This window comes from Bos taurus, chromosome 3 (genome assembly GCF_002263795.3).
Source record: "Bos taurus isolate L1 Dominette 01449 registration number 42190680 breed Hereford chromosome 3, ARS-UCD2.0, whole genome shotgun sequence".
Lineage (NCBI taxonomy): Eukaryota > Metazoa > Chordata > Mammalia > Artiodactyla > Bovidae > Bos > Bos taurus.
In genome coordinates, this window is record NC_037330.1 from 13498891 (window position 1) to 13520666 (window position 21776).

The following is a 21776-nucleotide window of genomic DNA, read 5'->3' on the forward strand; positions in this document are numbered from 1 at the left end:
GGATGTGTCTTCAGCTTGCTGTCAAGAGTCCAGGTCTTGCCCTTTGATTAGCTCTATGACCTTTTACAGGTAATAAAATCCCTCTTGGAGGAGGGTTTTACATCCATAAAAGATTTAATATGCAGTACCTGACTGCCTTAAGTGTATGGTCATGGGGCCAGTCCTGTGGACCTAGCTTAGGGGATTTCTGCCTGAGCAGCTGAGGGAGAAGCTGCAATGGGAAGGAGAAGGAGGTACGTTAAGAGGATGGTGCTGCTCGTCCAGAACATGGGAGGTGAAAGTCTCAGATAATGTGGGGTATCCAGCATGGGGAGAAGAAGCCAGGGCCTGACCCTCAGCCAGTTGTGTGGAGGCTGACATAGCTGAGGCTGTGGCCAGGAGGAGTGTGTAGATGTCTATCTCTTCCCCTCTGTGAGAGCAGGAATGGAGCTGGCAGAGACTAAAGGGAAACACTTAGTTGTGGCACAATTTCTATGCGGGGTCTGGATTTGCCTGTGTATACAGGGAGCCCTGGTGACAGCTGGGAAGGCCTTACAGATGCAAGCAACAGGTGAATGCAAATATTTGTGTTGGGATGTGGGAAGTTGACACTTCCACAAAGAACTTTGTTCCTTGCCCACAGCTTCTTACATAGGAAACTGAGAGTTGAAGTTTCTGAAAAATTGCAAAGAAAATTTTACTCATTAAATGGAAGAGAGACAGAGCAGCCACCAGCCCAGATGGGGCCTTGTTGTTGTTTAGTCTCTAAATCATGTCTAACTCTTTTGCAACACCATGGACAGTAAACTTCCAGCCTCCTCTGTCCATGGAATTTTCCAGGCAAGAATACTGCAGTGGCCTGCCATTTACTTCTCCAGGGGATTTTCCCAACCCAAGAATCGAACCCATATCTCCTACATCTTCTGCATTGGTAAGCAGATTCTTTACCCCTGAGCACCTGGGAAGCCCAAGATGGGGCTTAGCCTAGGCTTTTTGCAGAGCATGACTTCTGTGCCTGACCACAGCCTGGCACTGGTGAGCTGGGCTGCCTGGGACAGAGCTGCTACCCCAGGGAATCACGGAAGAGTATGTGAGAACTCCAAGCTAGCTTCACTGAGTGGGGTCTGTCCAACAGTATGCCAGGCACATCACAGAGTGAGATTATTTATACCTTCATTTTAGAATTACTTATTGAGTGTGTACTGTATGTGCTGGGGATAAGATAAAAGGCCTTTCTCTAGACTGACAGAGCTCGGGCTTCCCAGGTGGCGCTAGTGGTAAAGAACCCGCCTGCCAATGCAGGAGACATAGACTGACAGAGAACTAACCTGCTGGCCAGGGTCCACTAGAAACAAATTTGCTAGCTCCACCCTGAGGGTGGGAAGCTGGGGCCCAAGCTTTTCTCTTCTCTTGCAGCTACTTTCATCAATATTTCCTCTGCAGCTGAACGGGCTGGCAGGCAACCTGCAATGAGGCCCTGCTCAGAAGACCCCCACCTCTGCTGGACCTCCTGGCTCCTGGGATTCATCAGTCTCCTTCTCAGTGAGTGGCCTGGGCTCCTGGGGAGGGAGGGATGTCAGATAAAGCCAGCAAGGCAGGACCCTACCACTTGGAGTGCTCTTTAGGTTTTGACGTCTCTGTTGAACAAAAAGGGACAACAACTCTGTTATAAGTTTTCAAATGCAGTGTACTTGGTTTAGAGCCTCAGAGTGCAAGGAAAGAATAATATGGCCTTTTTGGTTGTTGCAAGTCTGGGACCCCTGAGCTTAGGCAGCCTTGTCTGCATTAAGAGAACCATTTCTAAGGAGGTAAGGTTGCTTCTGCTACGGTAACAGGGAAGCCAAGAGAGCCTGCCCAGGGTCCTGGGGAGAGGGAGTGAATCAAAGAACATGGCTCCTTGGGGCAGAGGGCAAGGGATTGAGGTTCTCCTGGTCTAGACTCAGAGAGGCCCTGGAAGCTTATACAAGACATCAGGGAGGAAGAGGCCGACTAGAGCCCCAGGTCTGAGCCAGAGAAAACAACTATGGTCAGGCTCCTTGGGCTTCTCTACTAGAAAGGGATAGTGAACACACACTCTCCACCAGGGTTTGGGGTGCAGATCCTAGAAGATCTTCAAAAGGAGAGGGTCCTTGCAGTCTCCAGTTTATCTCACAAGAGTTTATAAATTTTGCATTCCACCTCAGTGTTAGTTTTCATTTTGAAAAGTTGAAAAATTACCTCCCAGTAAAACAAGTTCTCTGGGAGGATGCCCTCTATAATGCAAAGCACTGTTTTAGGGCAAAATTCTAGAAACAATGAATCTTTACATCAATTTGGAAATGATTGAACAAGATGGGAAGTTTCTGTACAGTAGAGTATTATGAAGCCTTAAAAAAAAAAAAAAACAGTCTACCAATTGGCTGGGAGGTATTTCTAATTTTTGATAGTGTCAGATGCATGGATTTCCATCAGTAAGATGCAGAAAACTATATATAATAAAATCTTAAACTTGTAAATGAAACAGTAATCTTCGATATTTAAAATCATCTATACACCCACGTACTTATAAAAGTAGGAGAAAATGCAGAAGAAAATTTAATAGATGACTAACAGGGGATTAAAATGGGGGGAAAGTTTGGAGGTGGGAGAAGAAAAAGTGGAGAGAATAAGGAGTTGAGCAAAAATGAGGAACTGAAAGAAAAAGAGAATGTCCTAAAGAAGGATGTGTACCAAGCAATTATCCTTCAATTAAAAATAAATTAATTTAGAAAATTCACAGGAATAATGTAGATACATCTATAAATTTATGAAAGATTAGACAATTGTATATATAAAAATTAAATACAAACTAATGAAGAAAAGAAGAAAATATTGTGGATTGTGATTTCTGGATCAGTTCAGTTCAGTTCTGGATAAAATTAAACAAATTAGAGAGCATTTGTAAAACCGGGCCAACTTATATTACTGAAGGGCATTGAAATAAGGACTATATCCCATTTAACTAGATTGCTTCTGTCTACAGTAAAATATAGACTGTCTTCGCTTTTCCAGTGTTATTTAACTGCAAAAATATGTTCAAAATTATAGTCTTATCCAAAGTCTGGGACTAGAAATTCACAAATAAAAAATAAAGAGATGGACACAAAGTGAGATAAAGGGAGAAAAAAAGAGAGAGAAATGGTTTGAATTTCTTATGTTAGAGATGAGACAATCTGCACACAGAGAAGGAACATGACTTCCTCGGGGTCCCCCGGGATCTGGGAAGGAGTGGAACTTGTTGCCCCCTTAGCCCCAACCTCCATGGTACTGAGTGAGATGGACACTTCCCAGTGGAGGTTGGGCACCCTGGGTGAACTGGAAGAGGCATCATTGGAAGGAATGTTAAACTGCTCTATACATTTGGAGGGGTGGGTGGTGAGGGGTGATGCTGTGGGTGAAGTATCTTTTTCTTTATCATTCTTAACATCTTTAACCCTTTTCTGGACATGAGTTTGGAAGTAGTGGGAAAGGAAGCTTGAAGGTGAGTTCAGTTCGCGCTGTAATTTCCCAGAGACACAGAAGCTACTGGAGAGGTTGGGGAGATGCACTCACCATAGCAATAGTCTCCTTCATGCCCTCAGTGTGTCCCTGTGTCTACTGGCAGAACACAAAGAAGAAAGGGTCCCTACCATCACTGGCATCTAGAGAGAGTCATGGAGACGGAGGAGATGTGCAAAGGCACAGGTGGGTTTGATTACGAGTTGAGAGAAAACGGCGATTGATTTCCTGGTGTGATGACGAAAGAAGGGTCAGAAACGGGAACAAAATTTTATGTTGATTTTTTAATTTTATATCATTTAAATAAACTTTACTCTCTTCTTTATAACCACAGCCTTTCTGGCTTAATTTTCTTCTTCAGGATTAGCCCTTTTGTAGTTCACAATGCTCTTACTGTCTGCCTTCTTTTTCTATGTCTTCTTTCATCTTCTTCACAGCTGGTGCTCACCACCAGCTTGAGTCCATCCTCCCTGCAGCCTGAGAGATGAGCCTCCTCTCTCCCTGGTTCTCTCATTTCCAGCAAGTGTAGGGTCTGGTGGATCTGCTGTTTAACTCCCTGCTGGCCAGAAGTCCCTGGTCTGCTCTATGTCTGACTCTGCAACCCCATGGACCGTAGCCCGCCAGGCTCCCTTGTCCATGATATTCTCTAGACAAGAACACTGGAGTGGATTGCCATTTGCTTCTCCAATGCATGAAAGTGAAAAGTGAAAGTGAAGTCACTCAGACACGACTGACCCTTAGCGACTCCATGGACTGCAGCCTACCAGGCTCCTCCGTCTATGGGAGTTTCCAGGCAAGAGTACTGGAGTGGGCCCTGCTCTGCTAAAGCTCTGTAATTACTTGCTTCCCTTTTCCCAGGAGAGAAAGTTGGAGGATTAGCCTCCAGAAGCTGCTCAGATCCTGGTGATGAGACAGCAGTGCTGGGAGGGGAGCCCCTGGGGAGGGCAGGGACAGGGTGGGGGGCTGGTGGGAGCTCCTGCACGGGAGAAGCCCTGGGCTGGAGAGGGAAGCCCCAGTGCCAGGTGTGGCTCTGCCCTGTGTGACCCAGGAGAGGTTCACCCGCTGGGGGGCCTCCTCCTCTGTGACAGGAGGGGCCTGGGCAGATTCCCCCCTGAAGCCCTTCCCAGCTTCTGTCCCCTGAGAGGACTCTCCTGTGTGTACATCAAGGCCTCTGCTCTGTCTCTTCATCCCATGTTGTCCTAGCCCTGTGTCACGCCAGGGACTGACAGCAGTGAACCTGTCTAGGGTTCCTTCAAAGAGGAGACCCCGGACCATCACTGTGGTCACTTCTAGGCCCTGTGTAGAATGAGGGATGCTCTTCTTCAAGCATTCCCTTTGGAATCCAGTCTGGCCCTCTGTTTTCTCTGCCTCTGCTCCTGAGAAGGGTGTTTAGACCACCTCCTGAAAGACATCACCCTTCAGAGTCTATGGAAACTTTGTTTGCACACCATGCTCTGAAAGTATAGTAAAGCAGTATTAAGCCTAATGTAAGACTCCAGGCCTGTGAGGGAAGCTGAAGGGACTGGGATGGAGGCCTGACCCCAGGGAGATTCAGTGAATAAGTGATTAAATAAATACAAAGAAATATCCAAAATACACATATATATGAATACTGGCCTGAGTCATTCTCTGCTTCTAATGAGAGCCAGGAATGGGTATAAGTACAATAGAGGAGGCAGGCTTGATATGAGGAGAACTTACTCATTTGGAGAGAGAACATTTTTTCCTGACAGGCAGAGGCCAACCCAGGCGGATCCTGACCTCCTGGAAAAAGCAAATTAATGTTCCCTTCAGGATAAGGCTGTTCTGCATTACTTTCTCTGGTCCTGTTCTGTCCTACCCTGTCCCCAAAAAGGGCAGAGGGTATCCGGTCCCTGGGGCCTGTATCTGAAGAAGGAAGGTGGGCTCAGGATGGGGTGGCCCTAAGGGGAATGTGCCCACTGGTCTCAGCTCCGCAGGAAAGTGATCCGGGAAGGCCCACTGCAACCTCTTGGGCACTGGCTAGGGAAGTGCTGACTCGGTGGCAGGGCCAGCAGAGCTCACTAAATGATCACTTGCTCACTCTCATATTCTAGTCCCTGGCAGTTAGCCAGGCCCTTGTGACCTGTGCTGGCCAGAAAGCAAGAGCAGACAGCATCCTACTTCTGGACAGAAATGTGATTCTCCCGTTTCCCCTCCCTGCTGTGGGGCTGGGACCCTGTGAGGACTCTGTGGGCTCCATGGAGGTGGTGGAGCCTCCACTCTTTGTGACGGGAACCCTCCCTTGCTCTCTTGTGGGGACCTGTGATGGGGGACATAAACTCCTCTTGTTCTAAGACCTTGAGGTATTAACTGCTTATTACACAGCACAGCCTAGCCTCTCCTGACTACCACACTGCCTAGAAGCAAGAAGGAGAACAGCATTCATATTTGTATTAGGTATTTACTGTTGTGTAACCTGTCACCCCAAAAGTTAATGCCTTAAACACCGTCAGGTAGAGTGTCACATTTTCTCTAGGTCAGGGCCCAGGGGTGGGTCAGCTGAGTCCTCTGGCTCAGGGTCTCTCAGACTGAAATCAAGGTCTTGACTGAGGCTAGGCTAGACCCTGATGCTCCGGGTCATCTGGGAAAGATCTGCTAGCAGGCAGCTCCTGTGGCTGTTGGACTGAGGGCCTCAGCTCCTCCCTGGATGTTGACCGGAGGCTACCTCAGTTCCTTGTTACATGGGTCACCCCAGTAGGGCAACTGACAATATGGCAGCTGGATTCCTCAGAGCAAGCAAGGGAGAGAGTGAGAGAGAAAGAGTGTGTGTGAGTATAAGCAAGAGGAAAGTCGCAGTCTCATGTACTCTGAAATCACCGAGCGGCATCCATCGTGTCTGCTGCGGTCCATTCCTGAGAGCAAGTCACTAGGTGCAGTCCACACTGCAGGGAAAGGGGTTAAACAAATGTGCGAACATAAGGAGGCAGGGATGTAAGGAGACAGTTTAGAAGCACCTTCTACAGTTTTGCACCTAATTTGTGCCTGAAAATGTGCTCGTGCTTTTCACTTGTGATGTCACTTAACTTATACTGACCTTATGAGGTCGGTAAGGAAATGTCAGGTTAGCAAATATATGTAACCTATTCAATGTTAAACTTCATTAGAAAGAGGACTTGATTCCAAAAGTTGTTTCAATTAATTGTACTTGGTTGTCTTACTAGAATCAAGGAATTATCCTGGGTGGATTTCTTTAAAAAGAGGTTTGTGTGGGTTCTTTCCTTTATTATTGATGAAAAAAACGTATGTCCAGTTTCCAATCCTTTAGGCATCTGCAGCACTGGGGCCAAGAGTCCTGGTGCACATGGTTCTGGAGTTCAGGATCCTGCAGCCCGTGTTCCCCGGCAGGGGATCCGAGGAGGTTCTGTGTTGTTTCACGTGATCAAGAAGCAAGAAGCTGAACCAGAGGAGGTCTCATGGGCCTTTGGCCCTGACTCAAACTACAGTGTCCTGCTGCGAGTCCATCGTGGGGCAGACACTCCAACCTGGGTCAGCCTCCAGGACAAGTACCAGCAGAAGGTCCATGTGCTCAACATCTTGTCCCTGAAGATTGAGAATCTGACCTGTGAGGACAGTGGACAGTACCGGGCTCGAGTCAGCTTCCCTGGAGGAGTCGAACTTACCCAGGTTTTCCTCCTCACTGTCTATGGTAAGTGACCCCTCCTCACCATGGCTTCCCTCCTGCTTTTGTCCTAGGAGGGTCACATAGACCCCATTTTGTAAGATTTTATTTAGACCCCAACCTTCAGACTCTGTCTTCTCACCCAACAATAAGGTGCGCATGATAGCCACAAAAGGAGAGCAGACTTGAGATTCACCAAAGGCAGAAGATCCCTTCAGTATTTTGAGGGAGGAAAATGGGAATTTATACTGTAAGATTAATTGTTCTTTCCAAAACTGAGTTGCTTAATTTCTCTGTTTGTTTTCTATTACTACTGTAACAAACTACCAGAAAAAACTTATGGCATTAAAACCTCTCAAATTGATTATCTTGCCATTTTGTAGGTCATAAGTCAGCCTTGGGTCTCATGGGGCAAAATCAAGGTGTTGGCAGGCCTGTATTCCTACCTGGTGACTCAGGGGAGAATCCATTTCTTGCCTTTCTCAACTTCAAGTGGATACCTGATTTCCTTGGCTGGTGTCCCCCCTTCATTCATTTTCAAATCATCAAATTCATCTCACATTGCATCCATCTGATCTGTTCTTCTGCCTGTCTTTTTCACTTCATTTTTGATGAGAAGTATCTAATTTTTTTACAGTATGCCTTTTACTGTGATCTGTGACAAATCAATTAGATTCAGTATTGTAGTTAACAATAACAGCAACAACAACAGCTTGATAGCAACAAGCAAATTTTTTATTAAAAAAATTAAGAAGTCCTTGAATATTTGCAGTTGCCAAAATACACAGATACTAAGCAAGAGGCCACTTGAGAAAGGAAAATTAAGATACCAAATGTTTAGGCCAATAAACAATGGTAACAGGGTCAACAATTCAAACTAGGTATGAAGTTAATTTTTTTTTTTAAGAAAGCACTTTATTGAGGTTTGATTGACATACAAAGAGCTGTGCATATTTAATGTATCCAACTTTGTAATAGGATTTCTCAGTGAATTATTTTGCACTTGAATATTTTATAGTTGCAGATGAAATAGGTATTGAGATCTGTTTGGCTAGAAAAAAGAAATAGTTGAGAAAAGAAATAATAGTTAGGTAGCCTTGGGTGAGTCATTTAACATTATGTAACTTGATCTAAAAAGTGATAGTACTAGGTTCGATGCATGATACAGGATGCTTGGGGCTGGTGCACTGGGATGACCCAGAGGGATGGTATGGGGAGGGAGGTGGGAGGGGGGTTCAGGATGGGGAACACGTGTACACCCGTGGTGGATTCATGTTGATGTATGGCAAAACCAATACAATATTGTAAAGTAATTAGCCTCCAATTAAAATAAATAAATTTATATTTTAAAAAAAAGAAAAAAATAAAATACTGCTTTTCAAAAAAATAAAAGAAAACATGACAGTAATTCTTTATTAAGGCAGTCAATGAACCAGGCGATTGCTTAAAATTCCTTCCAGTTCTAAGAGAGATTGAATCTGTTAATTATTTTAGGGGAATGTCCCAAGAAGATGTTCCCTCAACAATTTTAAGCCATTATCAGATATACCAGATGGGCTCATAAATTATAATAAAGTTTATATTCAGTTCACTTCAGTTCAGTTTAGTCGCTCAGTCACATCCAACTCTGCGAACCCATGAATCACAGCACGCCAGGCCTCCCTGTCCATCACCAACTCCCGGAGTTCACTCAAACTCACGTCCATTGAGTCAGTGATGCCATCCAGCCATCTCATCCTCTGTCATCACCTTCTCCTCCTGCCCCCAATCCCTCCCAGCATCAGGGTCTTTTCTAATGAGTCAACTCTTCCCATGAGGTGGCCAAAGTATTGGAGTTTCAGCTTCAACATCAGTCCTTCCAATGAACACCCAGGACTGATCTCCTTTAGTATGGACTGGTTGGATCTCCTTGCAGTCCAAGGGACTCTCAAGAGTCTTCTCCAGCACCACAGTTCAAAACCATCAATTCTTCAGCACTCAGCTTTCTTTACAGTCCAACTCTCACATCCATACATGACCACTGGAAAAACCATAGCCTCAACTAGACGGACCTTTGTTGGCAAAGCAATATCTCTGCTTTTGAATATTGCTATATAGTTGGTCATAACTTTCCTTCCTAGGAGTAAGCGTCTTTTAATTTCATGGCTGCAGTCACCATCTGCAGTGATTTTGGAGCCCAAAAAAATAAAGTCCATAGGTAATTTTCATATGTGTGTGTGTGTGTGTGTGTGTATGGACTTCCCCAGAGGCTCAGCAGTAAAAAAAAAATACGCCTGCAATGCAGGAGCCTCAGAACACATAGTTTCAATCCCTGGGTTGGGAAGATCCCCTGGAGAAGGGCGTGGGATATTCTCCACTTCAATATTCTTACCTGGAGAATCCCATGGACAGAGGAGCCTGGCAGACTATGGTCCGTAGGGTTATGAAGAGTCAGACATGACTGAAGTGACTGAGCAAGCACATATACTAGTGAAACTGTCACCATAACTTATGCCAAAAAATCAGATTCATCCCCTCCAAAAGTTTCCTTCTGCCTTCTTCATTTGATTGTTGTTGTTGCTTATGTAACAGCACAAAATTTAAGTGTAGTCTACAGTGTTATTAATTATAGCCATTATAATTATTTTTTAGTATTGCTAACTTTAGGCACTATGCCATACAGTAGATCTCTAGGATTTATTCATCTTTTATAATTGAACCTTTGTACCTTTTGACTAATACCTACTCATTTCACCCTCATCCCAGATCTGTGCAAGAACCCTTCCACTCTCTGCTTCTATAAGATTTAAAATATAAGACTCATCATATAAGTGGTTTCATGTAGTATTTATTTGTTCTTCTCTCTCTGGCTTACTTTACTTAGTGTAATGTCCTACTGTTTCATCTATGTTTGTCACAAAAGACCAAATTTCCTTCTTCTTTAAGTTTGAATAATATTCCTCTAGATGAAAGTGAAGTGAAAGGAGAGTGGAAAAGCTGGCTTAAAACTCAATATTCTAAAAACTAAGATCATGGCATCTGGTTCCATCACTTCATCACAAATGGACAGGGAAAAAATAGAAACAGTGACAGGCTTTATTTGTTTGGTTTCCAAAATCACCGCACACAGTGACTGCAGCCATGAAATTAAAAGACACTTGCTCCTTGGAAGAGAAGCTATGACAAACCTAGACAGTGTATTAAAAAGCAGAGACATCACTTTGCCAACAAACGTCCATCTTGTCAAAGCTATGGTTTTTATAGTAGTCATGTACAGATGTGAGAACAGTTGGAACATAAAGAATGCTGAACATCGAAGAATTGATGCTTTCAAATAGTGGTAGAGAAAAGTCTTGAAAGTCTCTTGGACAGCGAGGAGATCAAACCAGTCAATCCTAAAGGAAATCAATCCTGAATAGTCATTGGAAGGACCGATGCTGAAGCTGAAGCTTCAATACTTTGGCCACCTGATACAAAGAGCCAGCTCTTTGGAAATGATCCTGATGCTGGGAAAGATTGAGGGCAAGAGGAGAGGGGAGAGACAGAGGATGAGATTGTTGGATGGCATCACCAAGTCAATGGACATGAGTTTGAGCAAACTCCAGAAGACAGTGAAGGACAGGAAATTCTGGCATGCTGCAATCCAGGGGGTTGCAAAGAGTTGGACATGACTTAGTGATTGACCAACAACAATATTCCTTTGTATGTATATACCACATGTTTATCAACTCATCTGGTAATGGACATTTAGGTTGCTTCCATGTCTTGTATATTGTAAAAAATTTGCAGTGAACATGGAAGTGCAGATATATTTTTGAAATCCTGATTTCTGTCCCTTTAGATATATACCCAAAGCATAATTGCTGAATCATAGAGTAGTTGTAAGTCATAGACAAAGTTATGGTTTTTCCAGTAGTCATCAGGTATGGATGTGAGAGTAGGACCCTAAAGAAGGCTGAGCATCGAAGAATTGATGCTTTTGAACTGTGGGGTTGGAGAAGACTCTTCAGAGTCCCTTGGACTGTAAAGAGATCCAACAGTCAATCCTAAAGGAAATCAGTCCTAAATATTCATTGGAAGGACTGATGCTGAAGCTAAAACTCCAATACTCTGGCCACCTGATGAGAAGAACTGGCTCAATGGAAAAGACCCTGATGCTGGGAAAGATTGAAGGAGGGAGGAGAAGGGGACGACAGAGGATGAGACGGTTGGGTGGCATCAACGACTCGATGGACGTGAGTTTGAGCAAGCTCTGGGAGTTGATGGACAGGGAAGCCTGGCATTCTTTGATCCATGGGATCGCAAACAGTTGGACACTCTGAACATGACAGTTCAGAGTGACTGAACTGAACTGAGGATGAGATGGTTGGATGGCATCACCAACTCAATAGGCATGAGTTTGAGCAAGGTCCGGGAGTTGGTGAAAGACAGGGAAGCCTGGCATGCTGCAGTCCATGGGGTTGCAAAGAGCTGGACACACAACTGAGCAACAGAACAACAGCGAGTAGTTATATTTTTAATTTTTGAGAAACTCTATACTATTTTCCAGAATGGCTGCACCAGTTTACAATCCCACCAACAGTGTATGAATATCTCTTTTTCTCCAGCCCATCAGCAACATATCTTTTTTTTTCTTTTTGGTAGTAGCCATTACAACTGGCATAAGAGTATACTCACTGTGGTTTTGGACTTCCCGTGTGGCTCAGCAGTAAATAATCTGCCTGCAGTGCAGGAAACACAGGAGATGCAGATTTGATCCCTGGGTCAGGAATATCCCCTGGAGGAGGAAATAACACCCTGCTCCAGTATTCTTGCACACACTGTGGTTTTGATTTTCACTTCCCTGGTGATTAATAATGTTGAGTGATTTTTCATATACCTGTTGGCCATTTTTATATCTTCCATTGACAAATGTCTATTCAGTTCATTTCCCCATTTTTAACTGGATTATTTAGGTTTTTTCCTATTGAGTTGTATGGGTCCCTTATAAAATTTGAATACTAACCATTTATCAGATATATAGTTTGCAGCTATTTTCTCCCATTTCTGTAGGTTTCCTTTTCACTCTGTTGAATGTTTCCTGTGCTGTGGAAAAACTTTTCAGTTTATCATAATCCCATTTGTCTATTTTTGCTTTATTGTCTATGCTTTTGTTGTCATATTCAAACAATTGTTGTCGAGGCCAGTGTCAGGAAGATTTTTCCCTTTGCTTTCTTCTTAGAGTTTTACAATCTCTGGTATTACTTTTAAGTTGTTAATCCATTTTTAGTTTATTTTTTATATGGTGTAAGGGTCCAATTTCATTCTTTTGCATGTGGATATCCGGTTTCCAAAGCACCATTTTTTGAGAAGACTTCCCTTTCCCCATTGTGTATTCCTGGTTTCCTTGTCAAAGATCAGTTGATCAGATATGCATGGGCTTATTTCTGGGATTTTTATTCTGTTCCATTAGTTTATATGTCTGTTTTTATGTCTGTTTTAAGTAGCACTGTATACTTTGAAATAAGGAAATGTGATGCCTCCAGTTTAGTACTTCTTGCTCTAAGCTGCTTCTACTATTTGGGATCTTTTGTGGTTCCATACAACCAGTCCATTCTAAAGGAGATCAGTCCTGGGTGTTCTTTGGAAGGACTGATGCTAAAGCTGAAACTCCAATACTTTGGCCACCTCATGCAAAGAGTTGACTTATTGGAAAAGACTCTGATGCTGGGAGGGATTGGGGCCAGGAGGAGAAAATGATGACAGAGGATGAGATGGCTGGACGGCATCACTGACTCGATGGACATGAGTTTGGGTGGACTCCCGGAGTTGGTGATGGACAGGGAGGCCTGGCTTGCTGCGGTTCATGGGGTCACAAAGAGTCAGACACAACTGAGTGACTGAACTGAACTCAACTGATGAATTTCAAGATTTTTTTCTCTTTTTGTAAAAACTCCCTAATTATATTTACACAGTTTGGACAGAATCTATAGATTGCTTTGCTACTGTGAACATTTCAACAATATTAGTTCCTCAAATTCATGAACGTGTAATGTCTTTCTGTATATTTGTGTGTATATGTCTATCATCAATATTTATAGTTTTTGGTGCACAGATCTTTCAATCCTTAGTTAAGAGTATTCCTAAATATTTTATTCATTTTGATTGTAATGTAAGTGGGATTGTTTTCTTGATTTCATTTTCAGATAGTTCATTGTTAGTATATAGATGTGCAAAAGATTTTTATATGTTGATTTTGTGTCCTACAATTTTGTTGAAATCACTAATTAGTTCTAAAATAATTTTTCTGTGGAATCTTTAGATTTCTCTACATACAAGATCATGTCATTTGCAATAAAAATAATTTTACTTCTTCCTTTCCAATTTGGGTGCCTTTTATTTCTTTTGCTTGCCTGCTTGCTGTTGCTAGAACTTCCAGTCCTAAGTTGAATAGAAACAGCAAGCAGACACACTCGCCTTGTTCCTAATGTTAGAGGAAAAGCTTTAAATCATTCACCATTTAGTTTGATGTTAGTTGTAGGCTTTCATATATGGCCTTTATTGTGTTAAAATAGCTTCCTTCTATTCTTAATTTGAGAGTTTTAAATCATGAAAGAATATTGTTTTTTGTCATATGCTTTTTCCACATCTGTTGAATTATTGTGTGATTTTTATCCTTCATTGTTTTAATGTGGTATATCACATTATTTTTTTTTCTTTTTTTATTATTTTTTTTTACTTTACAATATTATATTGGTTTTGCCATACATCAACATGCATCCGCCACGGGTGTACACGTGTTCCCCATCCTTTGATTTGCATATTCTGAAACATCGTTGCATCTTTAGATTAAATCCCAGTTGGCCATGGTGTTTGATCCTTTTAATATTTTGTTGAATTCCATTTACTAGTACTTTGGTGGAGATTTTGCATTTATGTTCATCAGGGTCATTGGCCTATAATTTTTTGTGTGGTATGTTAGTTTGGCTTAGGATATGCCAACATCTTTAAATGTGTTTGTTCCCTATACTACTGTTTTTTTTGAAAGTGTTTAAGAGGGATTAGATTAATTCTTTGGTATGTGATTTTATAAAATTCACCTGTGACTCCATTCAGTCATGAAATTTTCTTTGTTGGGAAGTTTTTGGCTGCTAATTAAAACTCCTTATTTATTATTATTGATCTGTTCTAGTTGTGTATTTTCTATTGATTCAAACTGTATAGGCTGTATGTTTCCAAGAATTTATCCTTTTTTTTTTTCAGGATTTTGTAGTTTGATGGTATATAATTGTTCATAATGGTTTCTTATGATCTCTTTATTTCTGTGCACCAGTAATCTCATTTTCTGATATTAATTGATTCTTCCTTGTTTTTTTCTTGTCTTGCTAAGTCAATTTTACTTATCTTTCCAACACACTCTTAGGTTCACTGAGTTTTTTATTGTCTTTCTAGTATCTATTTCATTCATTTCTGCTGTAATGCTTATGACTTCCTTACTTCTGCCAACTTCTGGCTTAGGTTTTTTTTTTTATTTTAGTTCCTTGAGATGTAAACTTAAGTAGCTTGAGAACTTTATTCTTTAATATGTTTATCACTATAACATTCTTTCTTAATACTGCTTTTTTAATTTATTTTTTAATTGGAGGATAATTGCTTTACAATATTGTGTTGGTTTCTACCTTACAACAACGTGAATCAGCCATAAGTAAAAATATGTTCCCTCCTTCTTAATCCTCCCTCCCACTCCAGCTAGCCCACCCCTCTAGGTCATCACAGAATACTGGGCTGAGCTGGCTGTGTTAACTTCCCACTAGCTATTTCACACATAATAATGCATATATTGCAAAGTTACTCTCTTAATTCATCCCACCCTCCTCTTTCCTGACTGTGTCCACAAGTTTGTTCTGTACTTCCAAATCTCTATCCTGCCCTGAAATTAGGTTCATCAGTGCCATTTTTCTAGATTCCATATATATGTGCTAATACGTGATATTTGTTTTTCTCCTTATGACTTACTTCACTCTGCATAACAGGTTCTAGGTTCATCCACTTCACTACAACTGACTTAAATTAGTTCCTTTTCATGGCTGAGTAATATTCCATTGTATAGGTAACAATTTTATCTGCTTATAGACATCTAGATTGCTTCCATGTCCTGGCTATTGTAAATTGTGCTGTAGTGCACAGTGGGGCATATGCCTTTTTGAACTATTTTTTTCTCCGAGTATATGCCCAGTAGTGGAATTGCTGGGTCATATAGTAGCTCCATGCTGTGATTCATGGGGTCACAAAGAGTTAGACACTACTCAGCAACTGAACTGAACTGAACTGAACTGATGGTAGCTTTTGTGAAAGGAGTATGACAAGGCTGCCTGCTGTCACCCTGTTTGTTTAACCTATACACTGAGCACATCATGAGAAATGCTAGGCTGGATGAGATACAACTGGAATCAAAATAGGTTAGAGAAATATCAACAACCTCAGTTATGTGGATGATACCACTCTAGAAAGTGAAGAGGAACTAAAGAGCCTCTTGATGAGGGTGAAGGAGGAGAGTGAAAGAGCTGACTTTAAACTAAACATTAAAAAAATTAAGATCATGGCATCTGGCCCCATTACTTCATGACAAATAGAAAGGGAAAATGTGGAAGTAGTGGTAGATTTCCTCTTCCTGGGCTCCAAAATCACTGTGGATAGTTATTGCAGCCATGAAATCAGAAGACAAGTGCTTCTTGGCAGGAAAGCTATGACAAACCTGGAGTGTGTTGAAAAGCAGAGACATTACTTTGCCGACAAAGGTCCATATAGTAAAGGCTATGGTCTTCCCAGTGGTCACGTATGGTTGTGAAAGCTGGACAGTAAAGAAAGCAGAACACAAAATAATTGATGCCTTCAAACTGTGGTGCTGGAGAAGACTCCTGAAAGTCGCTTGGACAGCAAGGAGATCAAACCAGTCCATCCTAGAGGATATCAACCCTGAATACTCATTGGAATGACTGATGCTGAAGCTGAAGCTCCAGTATTTTGGTCATCTGATGTGAACAGCCAATTAATTGGAAAAGTCCCTGATCCTGGGAAAGACTGAGGGCAGAAGGAGAAGAGGGCATCAGAGGATGAGAAGACTGGATGGCATCACTGACACAATAGACTTGAATTTAGGCAAACTTTGGGAAAAGATGAGGAACGGGGAGGACTGGTGTGTTGCAGTCCATGGGGTTGCAAAGAGTTGGACATGACTGAGAGACTGAACTGAACTGAGCTGATTCTGACCTGTGTGAGGTGATACCTCATTGTAGCTTTGATTTGCATTTCTCTAATAATGAGCAATGCTGAACGTCTTTTCATGTGTTTGTTGGTTTAGTGCTGCTTGTGCTTCCTTCTATAGGTTTTATGGGCTTCCCTTATGGCTTGGATGGTAAAGAATCCGCCTGCAATGTGGGAGACCTAAGTTCAATCCCTGGGTTGGGTATTTTTTTCCTTTTCTTTTACTCAAGATATTTTCTTATTTCCCTTAAGATTTCTTCTTTGACTCAATGGTTATTCAAAAATGTGCTAGTAATTTCCATGTGTTTGTAAATTTTCCTATTTTTCTTCATTTATTGTTTCCTAATTTCATTCCATTGTGATGGAAAAGATATTTGATATAATTTCTTAAATTTTAAGTATTGTTTCATGGCCTAACATATGATGTATCCTGGAGAATGTACTGTATGCACTTGAGAAGAATATGAATTCTACTGCTTTGGGTATAATATTCTGTTTGGTACATCCGTTTGGTTCGTTATAGTTGGTAAAGTATTGCCTGCAGATATAGGAAGCTTGGGGCTTGTGCACTGGAATGACGCAGAGGGATGGTATGGGGAGGGAGGTGGGAGGGGGGTTCAGGATGGGAACACGTGTACATCTGTGATGGATGCATGTTTATGTATGGCAAATCCAATATAATATTGTAAAGTATAAAATATAATAATAATAATTAAATTTTTAAAAATTGCCTGCAGTGCAGGAAACCCCAGTTTGATTCCTGAGTCAGGAAGATCCCCTGGAGAAGGGATAGACTACCCACTCCAGTATTCTTGGGCTTCCCTTGTGACTCAGCTGGTAAAGAACCTCCCTGCAATGGGGGACACCTGGGTTCAGTCCCTGGGTTGGGAAGATCCCATGGAGAAGGGAAAGGCTACCCACTTCAGAATTCTGGCCTGGAAAATTCCATGGAATGTATAGTCCATGGGGTTGCAAAGCATCAGATGCAACTGAGTGACTTTCATACAAAATACATACATACATACAGTATATGTTTGTTAGCTCCATTTGGTCTATAGTATCATTCAAGTCTGCTGTTTCCTTCTTGACTTCCTGTCTAAATTTTCTACCCATTCTTGAAAGCAGGGTATTCAAGTCCACAATCATTCTATTGCTATCTATTTCTTATGTCACTGTATGCTCTATATATTATAGGTGTTCTGATGTTGGATGCATAAATATTTATCATTGTTATATCTTCCTATTGAATTGACCCTCTATCATTATGTAAGGACTTCCTTCGTCTTCATGACAGCTTTTGATTTCATGTCTATTTTGTTTGCCATCAGTGTAGCCACCCATACTCTCTTTTGGTTCCCATTTGCATGGAATATCTTTTCCCATCCCTCACATTTAGCCTATGTGTGCCCTTAAAACTAAAATGAGTCTCTTGTAGATATCATATATTGATATTGTATATCATATATATATAAAGTTAAGTCTTGTTTTATTCATTCAGTCACTCTATGTCTTTTATTGGGGAGCTTAATCTATATTTTAAGTATAAGAATTTACAATTTCATTTTTTGTTTTGGGGGATATTTTTTTACTGGAGTATAATTGCTTTACAATGTTGTGTTGGTATCTGCCATAAAAAATATGAATCAGCTATACGTATACATATATCCCCTCCATCTTGATCCTCCCTCCCACCCCACCCCCTATCCCAGTGCAGTAGGTCATCACTGACCTACAGCTGAGTTCCCTGTGTTCTACAGCTGCTTCTCACTACCTATCTATTTTACACATTGCAGGGTATATATATCAATGCTACTCTCTCAATTCATCCCACCCTCTTCTTCCCCAACTGTGTCTATAAGTTTATTCCTTACATTCTTTATCTCTATCCCCACCCTGCAAATAAATTCATCAGTACCATATTTCTAGATTCCATATATGTGTGTTACTATATAATATTTCTTTTTCTCTTTCTGGCTTACTTCACTTTGTATAACAGGCTCTAGGTTCATCCACCTCACTATAACTAACTTAGGTTCATTTCCTTTTATGGCTGAGTAGTATTCTATTGTATATATGTACCACAACTTCTTTATCCATTCATCTGTTGATGGACAGCTAGATTTCTTCCATGCCCTGGCTATTGGAAATAGTGCTACTATGAACATTGGGGTACATGTGTCTTTTTTTAAAGTTTAATTATTTTTTAATGTTTAGGGTAGCTTTATTCATAATCACTCCAAACTAGCAACAACCAAGATGTAAAAGACAACTGTCAAAAACAAACAAAAATTTTTAAAGCTATGTTATATCTATACAATGGAATTCTAGTTGGCAATACAAGTAACCTACTTGATGCATGCAACAGGTGGATGAATCATAAATATATTTTTTCATAAATGTATTTTTACAAGTGAAGAAAGCCACATCTAAAAGACTTGTGTCTTTTTGAATTATGGTTTTCTCAGGTGTATGCCCAGTAGTGGAATTGCTGGGTCATATGATAGTTATATTTTTAGTTTTTAGGGAATCCCCATACTGTTCTCCATAGTAGTTGTGTCAATTTACATTCCCACCAACTGTGCAAGTTCTCCACACCCTCTCCAGAATTTATTTTCTGTAGAATTTTTGGTGATGGCCCTTCTGACCTGTGTGAGGTGATACCTCATTATAGTTTTAATTTGTATTTCTCTAGTAATGAGCAATGTTCAGCATCTTTTCATGTGTTTGTTGGTCATGTGTATGTTTTCTTTGGAGAAATATCTATTTAGGTTCTGTCATTTTTTGACTGATTTTTTTTTCAGCTGCATGCGCTGCTTGTATATTTTGAAGATTAGTCTTTTATTGCTTCATTTGCAAATATTTTCTCCCATTCTGAGGCCTTTTTTCATCTTGTTTATGGTTTCCTTTGCTGTGCAAAAGCTTTTAAGTTTAATTAGGCCCCATTTTTTTTATTTGTAATTGTCATTTTGTTTAATCTGTTTTGTAGTTCTTTTGTTCCATTCTTCCTCCCTTACTGTCTTCCCTTGCAACTTGATGGTTTTTCTATATTAATATGTTTTGATTTCTTTCTTTTTCTTGCATGTATCTTTTATAGGTATACTTTTTTGTGGTTACCGTGAAGCTTAGATAAAACATATTTATAACACCCTATTTTGAACAACTAATTTAATTTCAATCACATATAAAAACTCTGCACTTTTACTTTTACCCACACACACATATTTTATGTTATTATGTCACAATTTAAATTTTTTTATATTTTGTACTCATTAATATATGTTTCTATTATAGTTATTCTGAATACTTTTGTCTTTAACTGTTATATCAAAGTTAAAAAATGACTTATGCACCACAATTACATATTATTGCAACATTGCATATTATATTTATCTATATTGTCAATGAGACTTATACTTTCATATGATTTTGTATATTTTTAGCATTTTTTAATTTCAACATTAAGAGCTCCCTTTGGCATATCTTATAAGGCAGGTTTAATGATGAAAAACTCTCTCAATTTTTGCTTGTCTTGGAGAGTCTTTATCTCTTCTCCTTTTTTAAAAGACATTCTTACCAGGTATAAAAATTTTGGTTACCAGTGGGGTTTTTTCAGTACTTTAGAATACATCATTCCATTCTCTCTTGGTCTATAAGGTTTTTGCTGAGAAATTTGATGATATTCTTTTTTTTTTTTGATGTGCGAAGTTTAGAGTGTCATTAACAGGAAACAGACAATAGCGCTAAATTAAAATCATAACTTGTAGCAATTTGCAATTCATTCACATTTCACAGTAGATGCCCCCTCCTTTCAGCTTATGTTGACTATTACCAGTAAAATACACTATACTGCTGCTGCTAAGTCACTTCAGTCAGGTCCGACTCTGTGCGACCCCACAGATGGCAGCCCACCAGGCTCCCCTGTCCCTGGGATTCTCCAGGCAAGAACACTGGAGTGGGTTGCCATTTCCTTCTCCAATGCATGAAAGTGAAAAGTGAAAGTGAAGTCTCTCAGTCGTTTCCCACCCTCAGCGATCCCATGGACTGCAGCCTACCAGGCTCCTCCATCCATGGGGTTTTCCAGGCAAGAGTACTAGAGTGGGGTGCCATTGCCTTCTCCAAATACACTATAGCAACCATTAATTGAGCATTTTCAGTGTGCCATGAACTTTAAACGCATTCTATGACTGAACATTTAAACAGAACTTCCTGTGTGCCAGACATTGTTCTCAGCACTTTATACGTATTAACTTAGTCCTCACAAAAACCCCATGAGATAAGTACTATTATTATCACATTTTTCAGATGAGGAAACTGAGATGCACTGAGTTTAGACAATTTCTATAGGATCATGTATCTAATTAAGAAAGGGCAAAAGTTCAAAATCTTTGCAAGTCTGTTCCACAGTTCATACTCTCAATTCTTACCTCATAATCGCATCTTCAAAATATCTCCAAGAAATATATGTTGTAATTCTCTCTTTCTATAAGTAAGGAAATTGAGGTTTAGAATGCTTAAGTGATTTCTTTAATCACCCAGCCAGGAGGTGGCAGAGCCTGGACCCACAGCACAAGCTTTCCCAAAGCCTAAAGGCCAGAGGTTTATGTTATTTCTTGTATCCATTGTGGTTTATGGGCTTTTAATAATCATTCTTCCTAAATGAATATTAGGTCATATATCTAAATGACTGCTGAGTTCTAGACACTGTGCAGGCGAAGATTAAATGGCCCCGCCCTTCCAAGAGCTTGCACTATAGCTACAAAAGTTCTGATGTTGAAGCTGTCAGTCAAGTATATAGAGAGGCTGAACAAATGACATCTTCCCCATGCTTTTTTGTCACCTGCAAAGACTTCTGGTGGCTGGCGGCTGTAACTATGAGTGTAGAAAAGAACACTGACCACATCCCTTACTCAGTCAAAAGTATCTCTCATAATAAAGGGATACTTTTGTCAATGCTAATTACCAAATTCTCCAAGCCATGTCATGTTGCTTAAAGCTATTGTCAACAAATTTTTATGGTGGTCTCACTTTCTTTGCCCATTCTGAATGAAGGTCCTTCTGCATCTCTCCACTCCAGCCTTAATGGTTATAGCCATTGCATTGTGTTGAGTAAGGCACCACTTCTAGAGGTGACCATGCTCGAGAACTCAATAATAGTACCAAGAGACATTAACAAATCATCGAAGGACATGAACAGTGTCTTATTGGTATTGGCCATGGGATCTCTGTTAACTCAATTTTGGTGTGCCTAAGTGTCCTCTTGTATTATGTGAATAAAAACAGTATCTTTCTCTAGAAGTTTTGTAATAAGCTAATGTAAAGCACTTAAAGCAACCCTGGAGGATTGATGCCCATGGATTTTGGTGGTGCTGCTGTTTCTTCTCTTCGCCCTTCTCCCTCCTCCTCCTGTCTCCCCTCCTCC

General features: G+C 40.8%; 1 protein-coding gene across 3 annotated transcripts in view; it reads left to right on the top strand.

Annotated features, from left to right (window-relative positions):
• The first annotated feature begins 1403 nt into the window (after nt 1-1403).
• Nucleotides 1404-21776, top strand: part of LOC101906408 (SLAM family member 5) — a 28302-nt gene continuing 7929 nt past the window's right edge. For 2 of the 3 annotated variants that reach the window (XM_024989916.2, XM_024989917.2), the window contains exons 1-2: nt 1404-1521; nt 6767-7162. In XM_024989916.2, coding sequence (XP_024845684.1) covers nt 1449-1521; nt 6767-7162 — 469 coding nt within the window. In that variant the 5' untranslated portion in view covers nt 1404-1448. Of the gene's footprint in view, nt 1522-3601; nt 3682-6766; nt 7163-21776 lie in introns of all 3 variants that reach the window. The other variant, XM_024989918.2, reaches the window with a different exon arrangement.